This window comes from Bubalus kerabau, chromosome 7 (assembly GCF_029407905.1).
Source record: "Bubalus kerabau isolate K-KA32 ecotype Philippines breed swamp buffalo chromosome 7, PCC_UOA_SB_1v2, whole genome shotgun sequence".
Classification (NCBI taxonomy): Eukaryota; Metazoa; Chordata; class Mammalia; order Artiodactyla; family Bovidae; genus Bubalus; species Bubalus kerabau.
In genome coordinates this window covers 94,549,281-94,567,970 of record NC_073630.1, presented here as the reverse complement: position 1 = coordinate 94,567,970, position 18,690 = coordinate 94,549,281, and the positions used below count along the sequence as shown (strand labels likewise).

The 18,690-nt window shown below is 38.7% G+C and overlaps 1 protein-coding gene across 4 annotated transcripts in view; it reads right to left on the bottom strand.

Annotated features, from left to right (window-relative positions):
* Positions 1 to 4,987: 4,987 nt before the first annotated feature.
* THAP6 (THAP domain containing 6) overlaps positions 4,988 to 18,690 on the bottom strand; it is a 26,536-nt gene continuing 12,833 nt past the window's right edge. For 3 of the 4 annotated variants that reach the window (XM_055588803.1, XM_055588805.1, XM_055588804.1), the window contains exons 4-5: positions 14,707 to 14,832; positions 4,988 to 7,596 (exon numbers count right to left, since the gene is read on the bottom strand). In XM_055588803.1, the coding sequence (XP_055444778.1) occupies positions 7,345 to 7,596; positions 14,707 to 14,832 (378 nt within the window). In that variant the 3' untranslated portion in view covers positions 4,988 to 7,344. The remainder of the gene's footprint in view (positions 7,597 to 14,706; positions 14,833 to 18,690) is intronic. The other variant, XM_055588806.1, reaches the window with a different exon arrangement.

Sequence of the window (18,690 nt, the reverse complement as noted above, 5' to 3'; positions counted from 1 at the left end):
AGCTCATTGTATGGTCTATGTTTTACAACCAGTTAAATATAATTCTCATCAATTATATTGATGAGGAAGGTATATTGTCCACTTTGTGAATGCTCATAGAGGTTCAGTAACTTGGCCCAGGTCCCATATGTTGTAAACTGGCAGGCTTGAGACTTGAACCTGGGTCTCTCTGATTCTCCCCAGGTGGTTTGGTCTCCTACTCTTACATCTGAGGACGCTGCTAATAGATCCCAGTCCTGTGACAGAAGTTTAAAAGTGTCTACACCGACACACTTGAGTTCCATTTTGGAGCTTGGAGGCTCCGTACATTTCATAGTCACCTACTTTAATTGCCACGGTCCTGCCACCTTGCTTACTTCTGTTTGTGTCATATACGTGTGCATCCCTGTAGGCTGCGTATGCCTTCACCTTGTCATCTTTGCATCCCTCACAATACTGTATGGGGCTTTGAAAGCAGCACACTCAATGGGTTATGATGTTAAATTTGCTAGTCTATAAATTTCTTTATGTGCCTAAAAAGTGAACGTGAAAGTAACTCAGTCATGTCTGACTCTTTGCGGCCCCATGGACTACACAGCCCATGGAATTCACCAGGCCAAAATACTGGAGTGGGTAGACGTTCTATTCTCCAGGGGATCTTCCTAACCCAGGATCCAACCCAGGTCTCCCGTGTTGCAGGCAGATACTTTAGCAGCTGAGCCACCAGCTGAAGTAAATATTAAATGAAGGAGACCGAGACTCAAACACTTAAACTTTAAGATACTGTGGTATGAATTCTATTGCACATGTGCATCTACTATTAATAATAAAGCCATGCACAGTGAGGAGAAAGGCACCAGGGAGCCCACTCTCCTGAAATGCACTCCTTGGCATTCTCAGATTATTGCTTTTGGAACTTCCTACTAGTCTCTAACCTTGAGGACAGGAACTGGTGTTTTCTCTGTTGGTTATCTAGGGCCTAGCGTATTTTCTGGCATTCAGTTCCTGAAACTTGAAAAATACGTGTTGATTGTGCTAAGTTCTCAGCATTTCCTCTTAAACTGCTGTTACTGGTGCTCGTTATGGACCCCCATGCGGTTCTTATTACAGGTTGTATCTGGCTACTGCTCCTGGGTTCCTTGGTCCTGATCCAGTGTTTTCTTCTGCCAATTTCATCTCTTCCAGCTCCTGCTTTGCATCGGGTATACTTCTGTGATTGGAAGTACAGCTGGGAGGAAGGTAAGGAATGTGGGAGTGTGGGCATTGTTGTTTCTCCTGAGTGTTAGAAGTGTGGTGAAATGAAGTTTGAGGAAGCAAAGTCTGGAGGTAATCAGGTGTAAGCCTCCAAGAGTCATTTCAGTGTAGCATGGAATTGTGACATGTATGAAACTCGACCAGGGAAGCTCATGAAAGATTCAGTGTATAAGGTTTACTGGAGGCTGGTTATATGGGCACTCTTTGCCTAAAACATTGTCAAATTCCAGACTCCCAGAAGGAAAGCAGGTGTTCTTCATAAACCACATTGTATCTACAAACTCTTAAGGCACAGAGAGGCCCTCTTATCAGTTAGGGGATGATGGAAATCCTCCTGAAATCCAAATTCCCAGATGGTAGCCGAGAGTCAATTCTACAGTCAGGCCTTTCTAAGGATAGCAGTCTCAGGCCTGTTATGTTAATCCCTTTTTTCAGACCCCTTAGCTTCTGATTCGTGGGTGGCATTGGTAAAACCTTTACAGATCTTACAGGATGTAGGAGGAGTGGCTCCCATCTTATCTCCATTTAATTTACCACTCTGGCTCCTGCAAAATTTAGACAGAGGCTGCAGGATGACAGAGGACTAAAGCAAATTCAACCAAGGAGTAGGCCTGACAGTGGCCAAGTGCCAGCTGTGACATCTTGCTAGAGTTGATTATCATGGCTCTGGGCGCATGGTAGGTGACCCAGTGATCAGCTGGGTGCCTGCTTTACCATCCCTACTAAAAAAAACACACACTAACAGGATCAGACAACAAATCATATTAACATGGAACTAAAAAAAAAAGCAACATTAACAGCCTAGGTTATAACTGTCTTGCTTCTGTTATAATTGAAAGAGACCTAGACCATGTAGACATTCTACAGAAAATCACTATATTGATAGACTATGTTAATCATATGGGATGAGCAAGCTGTGACTAGTAAATCTGAAGCCTCGATAAAGTAAAGTATGCTCTAGTGGGTGAGATGAAACTCATGAAATTCAGGGGTCTACCACACCAGAAAACGTCTACTTCTCTGTTATTGATTATGCCAAAGCCTTTGACTGTGTGGATCACAATAAACTGTGGAAAATTCTTAACGAGATGGGAATACCAGACCACCTGACCTGCCTCCTGTGAAACCTGTATGCAGGTCAAGAAGCAACAGTTAGAACTGAACATGGAACAATGGACTGGTTCCAAACTGGGAAAAGAGTACATCAAAACTGTATACTGTCACCCTGTTTATTTAACTTATATGCAGAGTACATCATGTGAAATGCAGGACTGGATGAAGTACAACCTGGAATCAACATTGCCAGGAGAAAACGTGGGGCTGGATGAAGCACAAGCTGGAATCAACATTGCTGGGAGAAGTATCAACCTCAGATATGCAGGTGACACCACCCTATGGCAGAAAGTGAAGGGGAACTAAACAGCCTCTTGATGAAAGTGAAAGAGGAGAGTGAAAAAGCTGGCTTAAAACTCAACATTCAGAAAACTAAGATCATGGCATCTAGTCCCATCACTTTGTGGCAAATAGATGCGGAAACAATGGAAACAGTCAGACCTTATTTCTGAGGGCTCCAAAATCACTGCAGATGGTGACTGCAGCCATGAAATTAAAAGACTCTTGCTCCTTGGAAGAAAAGCTATGACCAGCCTACACAGCATGTTAAAAAGCAGAGAAATTACTTTACTGACAAAGGTCAGTACAGACAAAGCTATGTTTTTTTCAGTGGTCATGTATGGATGTGAGAGTTGGACCATAAAGAAAGCTGAGTGCCAAAGAATTGATGCTTTTGAACTGTGGTGTTGGAGAAGACTCTTGAGTCCCTTGGACTGCAAGGATGTCAAACCAGTCAATCCTAAAGGAAATCAGTCCTGGATATTCATTGGAAGGACTGACGCTAAAGCTGAAGCTCCAATACTTTGGCCACCTGATGCAAAGAACTGACTCATTGGAAAAGACCCCCATGCTGGGAAAGATTGAAGGCAGGAGGAGAAGGGGATGACTGAGGATGAGATGGTTGGATGGCATCACCGACTCAATGGACATGAGTTTGAGCAAGCTCTGGGAGTTGGTGATGGACAGGGAAGCCTGGCATGTTGCAGTCCACTGGGTTGCAGAGTCAGACACGATTTAGTGACTAAACTCAACTACATAAGGAAAATTTGAGGCAGGGGGTAGTCCAGTGACCAGGGGCACGCTAGACCATCCCCTCTGAATCAAAGACAAATTAGTAGTACAACTTCTATCTCCCACTATGAATTTGAAATGTGAATGTGAAAGTTGCTCAGTTTTGTCCGACTCTTTGCGACCCCATGGACTGTAGCCTGCCAAGCTCCTCTGTCCATGGGATTCTCCAGGGAAGAATACTGGCTGTTCCCTTCTCCAGATCTTCCCAACTCAGGGACTGAACCCAGGTCTCCCACATTGCAGGTGGATTCCTTAACAGCTGAGCCACCAGGGAAGTGAAGTAAAGTCACTCAGTCGTGTCCGACTCTTGTGATCCCATGGACTATAGCCTACCAGATTCTCCCATCCATGGGATTTTCCAGGCAAGAATACTGGAGTGGGTTGCCATTTCCTTCTCCAGATCTTCCCAACCCAGGGATTGAACCCGGGTCTCCTGCACTGTAGGCAGACGCTTTACTGTCTGAGCCACCACGGAAGCCCCCCACTATGAATAAGGAAGCACGATACTTAATAAGCATCTCTAGGTTCTGATGGTCGGAGAAGGCAATGGCACCCCACTCCAGTACTCTTGCCTGGAAAATCCCATGGAGGGAGGAGCCTGGTGGGCTGCAGTCCATGCGGTCGCTAAGAGTCGGACACGACTGAACAACTTCACTTTCACTTTTCACTTTCATGCACTGGAGAAGGAAATGGCAACCCACTCCAGTGTTCTTGCCTGGAGAATCCCAAGGACGGGGGAGCCTGGTGGGCTGCCATCTATGGGGTTGCACAGAGTCGGACACGACTGAAGTGACTTAGCAGCAGCAGCAGGTTCTGATGGTAGCACATTTCAAATCTAAGAATACTGCCCTTGCTGGTAACATGAAGGCTGCCAGTTTTGAGTGAGGCTGAAAGGAGAGGGCTGAAAGGGGTCTATGGCAGATGCATACTGTGGTGGAAGCAGGCCTGCCACCTGGGTTACCTAATCTAGCAGACTCTAAAAGACAGCAGAGTTACTGGTGGAGGGAAAAATGCAGGCGAAATTAAAGTAAAACCACTGTATACATACTCTTGATTTTTCTCTGCTCATTTTATTGAACAACTGAGTGTATACAACATAGAACACATTACTAGAAAAAATATTTTATTTTTTAAATACATAATGGATTCTTTACCCTCAATTATTTCTTTTATCTTTTTATTAAGACTAAATATATATATAAATATTAATAATTTCATCATTTCTCAAATTAATGACAATTGTATAACTGTGATTATCTTTTAGCAACCAAAGTCTATTTCCAGAGGTTTGAACTTGATATGAGAAAAACACTGTATCAAGTCCATTGTACCTGATTTGGTGCTGAGGTTGAACTGGTGTAATGGTTTGCTCCAGGATTCAGAGGCTATTTTAAGCTTGAAAGCAAAGTGAAACCCTTAGGTTGACCTTGGCTGCTTAAGGATCCTGTGGATGGGGGTGAGGGGTGCCTGGTTCTGTTTTGCACAGGATGGCTCGTCCTCAGGCTAAGCTGGAATCTCTGGGAACAGTGTGTGTGTGTGTGTGTGTGTGTTTGTTGCTCAGTCGTGTCTGACTCTTCGCGATCTCATGGACTATAGCCCACCAGGCTTCTCTGTCCATGGGATTCTCTGGCCAAGAATACTGGAGTGGGTTGCCATTTCCTTCTCCAGGGGATCTTCCTGACCCAGGGATTGAACCCAGGTCTCCTGCACTGAAGGCAGATTCTTTATATCTGAGCTATAGGGAACTGAGGTATGTACACATTCAGGCATTTGCCTGGATGGTAGGTGGGGAGGACTCTAGTTATGTCACATTTCTACTGGTAATCCTTTCTCCATAAGGGCAAATGGGCAGCTCCGGATTCTTGACGATAGCAATACTTTGCCCACAGCTCACTCTTTCTCAATGACACTGAGACCAATGAAAAAGAAGACAAAATCTTAGTTCACTATGAACATGGAATACCAGTAATAAAAGTGACTGTGGTAACTGTGATGATAGTGGCAGAAACTGGGAGCTGACTCTTGGAAAGGTCTACTGGGCTTGATTTATTTTAAGCAGCCAGGAGAGATCTAGAATTTGGACACACAGTGTTTGGATCTATCCTTTTATTTTTCTCCACTGCCCACTGACTTTAAAAACCTAAGATCATACCCAAACTTCTATTAGCATGTCCACTATGAACGCACAATTAAATAACTCAAATAAATAAAGGGTAGCTAAAGAATACAGATAGTAAAAAGATAGCACCTCAGTGATTTCTTAGCATAATGCTAATCTTTCAAATGTGGGTAAAATCCCATTTAGTGGGAAGGTTTGGCATCTTACATAAAAATATAACATGCATTATATATTTCTTGAATATAAAAATTCAAGCGACTGTATCCTTACTGATATTAATATAACACAAATAAAATTATAATGAACATTTTAACACAAAATGCAGTTCATTTATAGTTAACATATTGAAATAATTGATATTCAAATTCTAACTATTATAGCACAGACATATGAATGGAGTTTACGTATATACATATGCTTCAAAGTAGAATTTGTTTTGGGGTTAATACTTTTTATTCTAATGCACAGTATTTATGACTAATTTCAGTTGTTTTTACTAAGAAATCAGGAGATAAACTTAAATTTCTGACTCTTGGATCAGTCAGAAAATAACTAAAAGTTATTCTTCTGTAAATTCAGTAAGAAGCTATTCTAAAATTGTTGCTATTCTAAAATTGTTGCTTATCTATTTCTCTAAATGAAATCTCAGATAGCAATCTTGTCTCCTAATTAAAGGAAAATATTATAACCCTCTTTTTAATTCCTATTTTAACTAGAAGAGCCACATCATTATTTTTAATGGTTTTTTCTGTATTTTGTACCTTAAAAAAATGTTAGTAATACTACTTTCTGTAAAATACAAAACAACATTAAAAGTATCCAGTTACTACTGGCATTCAGATTTTGAATATATACCTTTATGATGAAGTAACAGTCATGAAACAAAATGTTCAGAAGAACTGTCAGTAACCATTTAAAAATCAGATTTATGATCCTCTTTAAAAATTTGTTAAAGTGATGCTGGTTCACATCAAAGTGCTCCTAGTGAGGAGAAATGATGTACTGTATTGAAAAAATAAGGCCTCATCAGGGGTCTTCTTAACTTGGCTCTGAACAACCTTAAAAGCCAAAAGATCTGCACCTTATGTTGTTCTCAAGGTTACCTACCATGGGATGCCTTGTAAAAACATCTTTTGGTATTATTGATAATAAAAGCACCTTGAACTGGATTCTAGATGGCCATGTATTATAAGCAAAGATACTCCTCTGAAGCCAAACTGCTGAAGTGTCCACTTTCGACTACTAGAGCTTAATGTAGCTGATCTAAAATCATTTCCTTAGTCCTACAGAATTTTCTTGATCTCTTAACATTTTAAAATAGTGACCTGGCACTAGTTTAGGTCTAAAAATGTTCATCGTTCGGTCATGTCTGACTCTTTGTGACCCCGTGAACTGTAGTCCGCCAGGCTCCTCTGTCCATGGAATTTTCTGGGCAGGAATACTGGAGTGGGTTGCCATTTCCTTCTCCAGGGGATCTTCCCAAACCAGGGATTGAACCCAGGTCTCCTTCAATGTGGGTAGATTCTTCACCTCTGAGCCAGCAGGGAAGCCCATATAGCTTAGGCCTATAAAAACATAACTCTCACAAGTTACTCCAAAACATGATAACTAGCACAAAATTTTTGCGTTATCTTTTTAAAAAAGCCTTTGGATAATAACTCTAATGCATCAGGCTGCAGAGGACCCAAAGGGCACTCTAAATGATGGAATGATGGACATTATTTAATGATGGTAAATGAGAATTATTTTCTTAAAAGCCAGTATCAATTTTACCAATTTTAAGTAGAACATAACATGAAATTATTTCATTAAATATAGTCTTGTTCTATGCTCTCCTGACAGCAGTCCCAACAGAAAGCTTCCAGTCTTTTTGCTGTTTCTTGACTGATGAGACATTCATCCTTTAATTCCCTGATTGTCTTCCTCAATGATTTTTGGAAACGTTTTTCTCGGTCTAGAACATTCTGCAGACTTTTCTTGGTATCCTCTAGCTCGCTGATCACATGATCTAATTTATGCTTAAGTTTCTTTGGGCTGTCCATCACACTGTAGCTATGTTCCTAAAAACATAAACACTAAGTTATTAAACCAGACAGACAAGCAGTTAGATAAAAAAATTATAACTAGGCCTCAGTTATTTCTCCGAATACTATGCTTAGAGAACATTTTTAAGTTGGTGATACTAAGAGTTGTTCAAAGATCACAGGGAGAGGACAGGGATGTTTCAGGTGCCTAGAGTCCCCATCTTTGTTTGTCTAAGGTCTGGCATACACAAGGAGGGCAGAATCCTAGGGGTGGAAGGCACTTCTCACCTGGAGGTAGGTATCTGCTTATGAACAAACAGCATGACACTCACATGACCATAACAGTTTTGGTCCCTAAGTGTGGGCTGCTAAGTTTAAGTTTTACCTACCCAAAAAACTTACATTTTTAACCTTTTAATGGAATTGCTTTATTTGATGAATATTTCACTTTATAAGGGATGACAGGAAAGCACTGAAGCAGGTCCTCAGGCTGGGTGTTATGGATTTAGAGAGGACTCTGGTCTTGGATTTATAAAGAGATAATTTAAGCGCTCAGTACTTATTTTGGTTATGGTATGTTTGTTGGGTATACTTTTTTCATTCAAAAACACCACTGACATAATTTTGAAAAGCTGTTACTTAAAATTAGTGAAAATGACTTTGCTTTCAGCCAAGATGAAATAAGAAACTGGATTGACAAAAGAAACCCAGGACTTCCCTGGTGGTAAAAGGCTATCTGCCTGCTAAGGCAGAAGACTAGGAAGACTTCACATGCTGTGGAGCAACTAAGCCCGTGTGTCACAACCACCAAGCCTGCACTCTAGGGCCTGCAAGCCGCAACTGCTGAGTCTGAATGCTGCAACTACCGACGCCCAAGTGCCCTAGAGCCCGTGTTCTGCGACAAGAGAGATGCCACCAGTGAGGCCAGTGCACTGCGATCAAGAGCAGCCCCTGCTCACTGCAGCTAGAGAAAGCCCATGAGTAGCAACGAGAAGATGTAGCAGGACCTCAACACGCGGCCAGAAGGTATAAAAAAGTTTTGCACATAAGGACATCAGGCAAGGAAGCCAGAGACTGAGATGGGAAACAAAGAGATGATCCTTATGACTGCCCAACTTACTGCCTTGAGAGAGTTCTAGGCGTCAGTGCAAGGAGAGGAAACCCAGGCAGAGCTGGTTAGTCAGAGTTGAGGAGGTAGTGCAAAGTACTTGGGGAGACCAAGGTGGCTACAGTTTACAGAACAAAGTATCAATAGGAGAGAGGAGAACCTGGAGATCTTCAGAAGCTCCCTGTCAAGTATTGCCCTGAGTAAGATCAGAGTATGTGTGCAGGGAACTGCTCAAGGCTGAGGAAAGAGTGGCCAGAAAAGATCAGGAGTACCCTGAGCTCACAGATTTTACTCCCACCAGCCAGACCAGATTCATGGAAAAGGTCAGTTTTCATTCCAATCCCAAAGAAAGGCAATGCCAAAGAATGCTCAAACTACAGCACAATTGCACTCATCTCACACGCTAGTAAAGTAATGCTCAAAATTCTCCAAGCCAGGCTTCAGCAATATGTGAACCGTGAACTTCCTGATGTTCAAGCTGGTTTTAGAAAAGGCAGAGGAACCAGAGATCAAACTGCCAACATCCGCTGGATGATGGAAAAAGCAAGAGAGTTCCAGAAAAACATCTATTTCTGCTTTATTGACTATGCCAAAGCCTTTGACTGTGTGGATCACAATAAACTGTGGAAAATTCTGAAAGAGATGGGAATACCAGACCACCTGATCTGCCTCTTGAGAAATTTGTATGCAGGTCAGGAAGCAACAGTTAGAACTGGACATGGAACAACAGACTGGTTCCAAATAGGAAAAGGAGTATGTCAAGGCTGTATATTGTCACCCTGTTTATTTAACTTATATGCAGAGTACATTATGAGAAACGCTGGACTGGGAGAAACACAAGTTGGAATCAAGATTGCCGGGAGAAATATCAATAACCTCAGATATGCAGATGACACCACCCTTATGGCAGAAAGCGAAGAGGAACTCAAAAGCCCCTTGATGAAAGTGAAACTGGAGAGTGAAAAAGTTGGCTTAAAATTAAAAGACGCTTACTCCTTGGAAGGAAAGTTATGACCAACCTAGATAGCATATTCAAGAGCAGAGACATTACTTTGCCAACAAAGGTTCGTCTAGTCAAGGCTATGGTTTTTCCTGTGGTCATGTATGGATGTGAGAGTTGGACTGCGAAGAAGGCTGAGCGGTGAAGAATTGATGCTTTTGAACTGTGGTGTTGGAGAAGACTCTTGAGAGTCCCTTGGACTGCAAGGAGATCCAACCAGTCCATTCTGAAGGAGATCAGCCCTGGGATTTCTTTGGAGGGAATGATGCTGAAGCTGAAACTCCAGTACTTCGGCCACCTCATGCGAAGAGCTGACTCATTGGAAAAGACTCTGATGCTGGGAGGGGTTGGGGGCAGGAGGAGAAAGGGACGACAGAGGATGAGATGGCTGGATGGCATCACCGACTCGATGGACATGAGTCTCAGTGAACTCCGGGAGTTGGTGATGGACAGGGAGGCCTGGCGTGCTGCGATTCATGGCGTTGCAGAGTCGGACACGACTGAGCGACTGATCTGATCTCTGAGCAGAGAACACAGAAGAGTCTTGCCTCAGTGGTGGAGAACAAATAGCCTGAGACTGAGCACTGTTCTGGTCCTGGCTAAAAAAAGCAAAACCTGAAAGGACCAAATTGTTTCCAAATAACTAACCCTCATAACAAAGCTCAAGCATATAGGACACAAAAATATCCAGCATCCAGTGAAGTAAAATCCATAGTAAGTGGCACACAAAATCTTACCAGGCATGTAAAACAGCAGAAAATATGAGCCATAATAACAGAGAAACCAATCCATAGAAACCAACCCAGAACTAGCAAATGTTAGAATCATTAGACAAGGAAATTAATGAAATTATTTAATCTGTATCATATATGTTAGAAAGTTAAGCAGAGACATGAAAGACATAAAAAAGAATATAATAGAACACCTGGACTTAAAAATTACTATGTGTGAGGTGAAAAATATATTAAAGAGAACTAATGGCAGATTAGAAATTTCAGAAGATTGGTGAAGGTGAAGCTACAGCAATAGGAACTATCCAGAATGGACTACAGAGAGAAAAGAGAGTATTTAAAACACACAAAAATGAACAGCATGAGTGAGAGGTGGCACAACTTCTGACAGCCCAATATACGCATAATTAGACTCTCCAAAGGAAAAGGAAGACACGTTGAGGAAGAAAGAACTATTTGAAGAAATCATGACTGAAATTTTTCCTAGTTTGATAAAAACTATAAACTCACAGATAAAGAAACAATAAATCCCAAGCATAAGAAACATGAACAAAGCTAAACTATGGTATAATCAAATTATTTAAAACCATTAGCAAAGCAAACCACTCCAGTGTTCTTGCCTGGAGAATACCAGGGACAGGGGAGCCTGGTGGGCTGCTGTCTATGGAGTAGCACAGAGTTGGACATGACTTGAAGTGACTTAGCAGCAGCAGCAGCAAAGAAAAATTTTTAGCAAAGGAAAAAGATAAGAATGATAGTAGATTTTTCATTAGCAAGCATGCATATGAGAATATAGTGGAGCAACATCTTAAAAAAACTAAAAACAACAAACTCCCAAACTGTCAACCCAGAATTTGTCAATATCTTTCAAAAATGAAGACTAAATAATGATTGTTCAGATTTTTCCAGACTCAATAATGACTATTTAGCAGACTAAGTAATGATTTTATAAAAGCTGAAAGAATTTATCACCAGCATAGCTGCACTCTAAGGAGTATTAAAGTTAAGTCCTTCAGACAGAATGATACCAGATGGAAATATGGATTTACACGAAGGAATGAAAAGCCCTGCAGTGGCAACTACATGGGTAGCATATACCTTTTTTTCTTATTATTTGAATCTTTTTAAAAGATAATTTACTGCTTAAACAAAAATAATATCAATGTAATGTGTGGTTCATAGCATATGTACAGTGAAATGTATGACAGCTGTAGCAAAAAGGCTGGAGAAGAGAAATAAAAGTATACTATGGTAAGATATGTATACTGTACACTAAGTGGAATAATATTACTTATCATGTAGCCTGTGCTAAGTTAAACATGGATGTTATAGACCCAAAAGCAACTAACAGTTATGGTGAATGAATTAAAAAAAAGGAGATAAGATGGAATTATAAAAAAAATTAATTAATTGAAAAGAAGACAAAAAAAGAAGAAAATGAGAACAAAGACTAAAATGGAATAGGAAATAAGTATGATGACAGATTTAAACCAAACCATATCCCATTAGATAATTTGATATAAAGTAATATGATAATCATATTATTATTGTTTAAATAATCCAAATAAAAGGCAGAAATTATATATAGAAAAGATTAGTGATTATAAATAACCAAGTTATATTAAAAAAATCAAGACCCTAAAGTACATGCCGCCAAGAAAAAACACACCTTAAAACAAAAAGACACAAATAGGTTGAAACTAAAGGTTTCAACTAGGATAACACTAATAACAGATAACTACGGTGGGTATATTACTATCAGACAAAGTAGATTTCAGAGCAAAGAATATTACCAGGGATAAAGAAGGCCATTTCTTAATAATAAAGGGGTTACTTTATCAAGACGTAAGAATTTTCTTTTCCAATGGTTTTGAATAATTTGATTATGATGTAGCCTAGTTTAGTTTTCTTCATGTTTCTTGTGCTTGGGATTGCTGAGCTTTTTATCTGTGGGTTTATAGTTTTTAGCAAACCTGGAAAAATTATGGCATGATTTCTTCAAATATTCCTTTCTATTTCAACTTTTCTTCCTTTTCCTTTGGGGAGTCTAATTACATGTATATTGGGCTGTCTGAAGTTGTGCCACTTCTCACTGATGCTCTGTTCATGTTTTTCATTTTTTAAACATTTCCTTTTCTCTCTGTAGTCCATTCTGGATAGTTCCCATTGCTATATCTTTACCTTAACTAATCTTTCTTCTGAAATATCTAACATGCCATTCATTTCAGTTCAGTCACTCAGTTGTGTCCGACTCTCTGCGACCCCATGGACTGCAGCATGCCAGGCCTCCCTGTCCATCGCCATCTCCCAAAGATTACTCAAATTCATGTCCATTGAGTCGGTGATGCCATCCAACCATCTCATCCTCTGTTGTCCCCTTGTCCTTCTGCCTTCAAACATGCCATTAATTCTCTCCAATATATTTTTCAACTCACACATTGTAAGTTTTTTCTAATTCTTAGTTTTGCTTATATGAAATGATAGATCTTCATTTAAACTTAACTGTGATGATCACTTCACGATGAATGTAAATTAAATCATTACTGTACACTTTAAACTTATACAGTGATGTATGTCGACTATATCTCACTAAAACTGAAAGAATAAAATAGAAAGGTACTTCCTCAGTCTGATAAAGGGCAATTATGAAAAATCCACAGTTAACATCATATGAATATCTTCAATGGTGAAAGACTGATGCTTTCCTCCTAAAATCAGGAGCAAAGCATAAAGATCAGTTCTCAGTACTTCTACTCAGCATACCCTTGGAGGTTCAAGGTGAATAATAGGTTCAAGGCAATAAAGCAGGAAAAAGAAATGAAAGGTATTACATTGGAAAAGAAGAATTAAAACTGTTTTTAATGACAGACATCATGATTATCTTTGTAGAAAACCTGACAGCCTTTACAAAAAAGCTTTGATAATTAACATGTGAGTTTAGCAAGTTTGACAGATACAAGATTCATATACAAAGGTCAATTTATTTCCATATACTAACAGTAATTAAAACAATGCCATTTATAATAGCATCCAAACATACAAAATACTTAGGGATAAACCTGACCAAAAAAATGAAAGACTGTACACTGAAAATGACAAAACCCTGCTAAGAAAATTTAAAAGTTTAAATATATGAAGTGATGGGCTGGAAGACTTAAAATAGTATTATTAAGATGTCAATTCTTCCCAAATGGATCTGTAGATTCAACAGAATACCAGTCAAAACTCCAGCAGGAATTTTGTAGAAATTTATGAAAGTGATTCTAAAATTCATATAAAAATGCAAAGGACCAAGACTATCCAAAACAACTTTGAAAAAGAAAGTTGGAAGATTTAACACTGATAAACACTACCTGATTTTAAGCATTATTATAAAACTATAGTAATTAAGATAGTAAAACAGATCTGGATTCCAGGCCTGATTCTAACATGAAAAAGCAATCAGATGAATAAATAAATGCAAGCTTCAATACTGTGTGTGTATGATAGTCCTTCAAGAAAACCTAAAGATATAACTATTTTTAAAATTAGATATTTCCACATAGAACCTACAATACCAATAACTAAAGGGAGGAATTATTTATTGTATTTTATTGGTTGACATTATTTTGCTAACAAAGGTCCATCTAGTCAAAGCTATGGTTTTTCCAGTAGTCATGTATGGATATGAGAATTGAACCATAAAGAAAGCTAAGCACCGAAGAATTGATGCTTTAGAACTGTGGTGTTGGAGAAGACTCTTGAGAGTCCCTTGTACTGCAAGGAAATCAAACCAGTCAACCCTAAAGGAAATCAGTCCTGAATATTCACTGGAAGAACTGATGTTGAAGCTGAAGCTCCAACACTTTAGCCATCTGATGTGAAGAACTGACTCATTGGAAAAGACCCTGATGCTGGCAAAGACTGAAAGCAGGAGGAGAAGGGGACGACAGAGGATGAGACAGTTGGATGGCATCACTGACTCGATGGACATGAGTTTGAGCAAGCTCCAGGAGTTGGTGATGGACAGGTGTACTGGCGTGCTGCAGTCCATGGGGTCACAAAGAGTCAGACACAACTGAGCAACTGAACTAAACTGAACTGACTGATTGAAATATTTTTGTGAAAGCATTCTTTGAATTAAATACGTATATATAAATTATAATGGCCCTTGGAAGCAATACTACTTTTGGTTATTACACATATTAAAAAAAAATCTCAAAAACATGAACTCCTAGTTTTTCAGTAAGATTTTAAAAAGCTTAATCCTAACAGAGAGGGCATGTTCATCTTAAAAATATCAACTTTAGCCCAGTAATTTTACTTACAAAAATGAACTGGGACTGGAATTCTTCAACACACGAGGAAGTATCAACAAGCTTGTGATTGTGGTTTGTAACCGGAAGGGCTTTGAGGGTGAAGTTTTTCCTATAATGCAGCTTTTCTCTTTTCCCCTGTTAAGAATAGTTAATTGTTAATCAATCATTGTAGATATTTCTGTCCTTTTGTAAATTTTTAACCTTCTTAGCTTTTTGTAGTAAAATTATTATATATTTTTTTAGTGGAAATTGCTTTTAAAAGTCAGTAAAGTTTAAATTCACTGAGATTACTTTAAAGGAACTTCCCTAAAATAACTTTAAATTTTACCTGGAAACATGAATTTTCCTTCAAAAAATAAAGAATGATAATGAGGGAAGATATATCCTACAAGGTATTAAAAATATCCTACAAGGTAACAATATTTAAGATAGCATACTATTCTCTTGGCTTCCCAGATGGTTCAGAGGTAAAGAATCTACCTGCCAAGCAGGAGGCACAGGCGATATGGGTTCTAGCCTTGGGTCAGAAGACTATTCTCTTAAGAAAAATATGAGTAGATCATGTAGATAAGAGCCTTCAGGATAAAAAATGGCATTCTAAATAAGTGGAGAAAGGCTATAAGTCATGAAAAATGAACTAATTATGAAAAAGTTATATCCTTTATGTACAGTAAATCACAATGAATTTCTATATAATGAAAATTCATGTAAGAATGAAAACAATGAGGAAGTAGAAAAATACACGGGAAATATTTATAAAATCTTAAATCAGATAGCACAAGAGAAAATATAGGACTACTTAAAAAATGTATTTCACACAAAACAAACCAACACCATAATTAGAACTAAAGACAAAGAACAAAAAGTAACTGCTACATAGTTAAATGATTCATATCCTCAATATCTATTGTTGTTACAAAACAGCTTAGAAAAAGATAAAACTAGAAGACTTGAATAAGTTATTCAGGAAAGAAGAAGTAAAACTGTCTAATGAACACAGGAAATAATGCATAAATGCACTAATATTCAAAGATAAATTAAAACAATAAGATGTCATCTATGCCTATCAATTTCAGCAAAGGTTAAAAACACAACTTACACTGAGGATTAGGATGGACAGACATTTTAATGCATAACTATTAGTAGGGCAGCAGACTGATACAAACTTTACGATGGGCTTTTGGGAGGCTTGTATCAAAAGCAAAAGACTTAAAAATGTGTGTAATTTTTGGTCTAGCTATTTTATATCCAGGAAATTAGTTTGGGGAAATAAGGATATATACATAGATTCAACTACAATAATGTTCATTCTAATGCTTTTTAAAACAGTGAAAGATGATAATCTATATACAATGGAAAGGATTGATTACATAAAGTATTTATTGTCCATACACTGGTCAATCACTATATGGTCATTAAAAATGTACTGTAAAGATGATATCACTAAATATGAGAAAGTATATAGAATCATAGGAACTCTTATAAGCTGATGGTGGGGGTATAAGTTGATAAAACCACTTTGGAAAACTATGGTGATATCTACTCAAGCTGATCCTAGGATCCAGCAATTCCACTTCTAACAGAAATGTACATATACTCTGTATAAATGTGTACATTTAAGTGCATCAAAAGGCATGGACAAAAATGTTTGTAGTTACACCATTCATAATAGCTCCAAAGTGAAAATCCAAATGTTCATCAACAGTAGAATAGAAATTATAGTTTATTTATACAATGTGCTGAAGAACTGATGTTTTTGAAATGTGGTGCTAGAGAAGCCTCTTGAGAGTCTCTTGGACTGGAAGGAGATCAAACTAGTCAATCCTAAAGGAAATCAACCCTGAATATTCATTGGAAGGATTGATGCTGAAGCTGAAGTTCCAAAACTTTGGCCACTTGATGTGAAGAGCTGACTCACTGGAAAAGACCCCGATGCTGGGAAAGATTGAGGGTAGGAGAAGAAAGGAGCAGCAAAAAATGAGATGACTGGATGGCATCACCAACTCAATGGACATGAGTTTGAGCAAACTCTGGGAAATGGTGAGGACAGGGAGGCCTGGTGCACTGAAGTTCATGAGGTCACATAAAGTTGGACATGATGACTTAGCACTGAACAACAACAAATACAATAGAATATTATAGTGCAAAGAAAATACATGGACTAGTACCACATGCTGCAATGTGGATGAAATACAAGAGCAAAATGTTGAGTGAAAGCAGCCACAGAACAGAGTATGTACTATATGACTCCATTTACAATAACTGACAGTGATAAAAGTCAGGATAGTGGTACTTTCAATGGTGTAAGGACTGGGAAAGGGCATGAGGGAAGCTTCTGGGGCATTGATAACTTTCTCCATCTTGGTCTGAGAGGAGTTACATGAGTGTATTCACTTTGTGAAAGTCCAATGGTCTATACACTTATGATGTGTGCATTTGTTTGATGCTTTTGAACTGTGGTGTTGGAGAAGACTCTTGAGAGTCCCTTGGACTGCAAGGAGATCCAACCAGTCCATTCTGAAGGAGATCAGCCCTGGGATTTCTTTGGAAGGAATGATGCTAAATCTGAAACTCCAGTACTTTGGCCACCTCATGCGAAGAGCTGACTCATTGGAAAAGACTCTGATACTGGGAGGGATTGGGGGCAGGAGGAGAAGGGGATGACAGAGGATGAGATGGCTGGATGGCATCACTGACTCGATGGACATGAGTCTGAGTGAACTCCAGGAGTTGGTGATGGACAGGGAGGCCTGCCGTGCTGCGATTCAAGGGGTCACAAAGAGTCGGACACGACTGAGCGACTGAACTGAACTGATGTTGACTTCAGTATAAAGTTTAGTTAAAAAAAAAAATTGATGTTCCATATACGTTTCTCTTAAAAATGTGATCCACTGAGCGGCAACACAATCATGCAGGGTACCTATTAGAAAATGCAGATCCTAGACTCCAAAGCAAACTTGCTGAATCAAATTTTTTGGGACAGGTGGTTAGGATTCTGCATTTTAAGCCAAGCTCCCTGGATAATATTTAGGTAGACTAAATTTGAAAGCCATTGTTAAAGAAAAATATTAAACATTATGGAAAATATTATAATAGTTAAGAGTGAACTTTGGAGCTAAAATACCTGGGTTTAAATCCAGCCTCTGCCATTTAACAGCAGTGTAACTTGGAGAATGTATTCCAGTTTCTGGGTCTAAATTTTCTCAAGTGGTCAAATGAGAATAAGATTATTTAACTCTTATGGTAGTTTAGGGGACTAAAAGAGTCAAAATATATGTAAAATGCTTAGATTAGTGCCTGGCACACAGTAAGCACTGTATGAATGTTAAAAAAAAGAGCAAAGCAAATAAAAAGGATATACAATATAATCATATTCTGTAAGAATTATAAATAGAGATGTATTTATATACAAACATACACATACAAATGACAGAAAAGATCCACATGGAGTGTTAACAGTGTTACTTCTGGATTCTGTGATTTCCTTGTTATTAGGAAATAACTTTTGGAAGTTAGTAATTTATTGCTTATTTGACTTATTATGTCCATATTTTTTAAGGTCCCCTTAACACTACAGATGACACCATGGTATAGGAAACAAATCCTTTAGAGTAAATTGCAGAAGATACTGTACATTTATTAACATGGAAGAAGCTGAGTCAGTTTCCACTTTATAACTCAAATACTGAGGTACAAACATCTGCAAATGTGACCAAGACCCCTATGGGAGTAGATCTTCTGAACTGCTTCCTGTTTCCAGCTGTCAGGAAGGATACACCTTTCAATAGATGTTCATTCCTATTGGTATGGGAACCACAGGGTCTCCCTGAATTTTCCACGCTGGAATCAGTCAATCTCTAGAGTTTCTGAAAGTGAGTACGTGTTCAGGTATACAAAGTCAAGAGAGACACTGAGGGTGAAGGAGTTCATCCATGGCACTAAAATCATTGAGAAAAGCCACAGAATACAACTAGAGTTTCCTTAAACAATCCT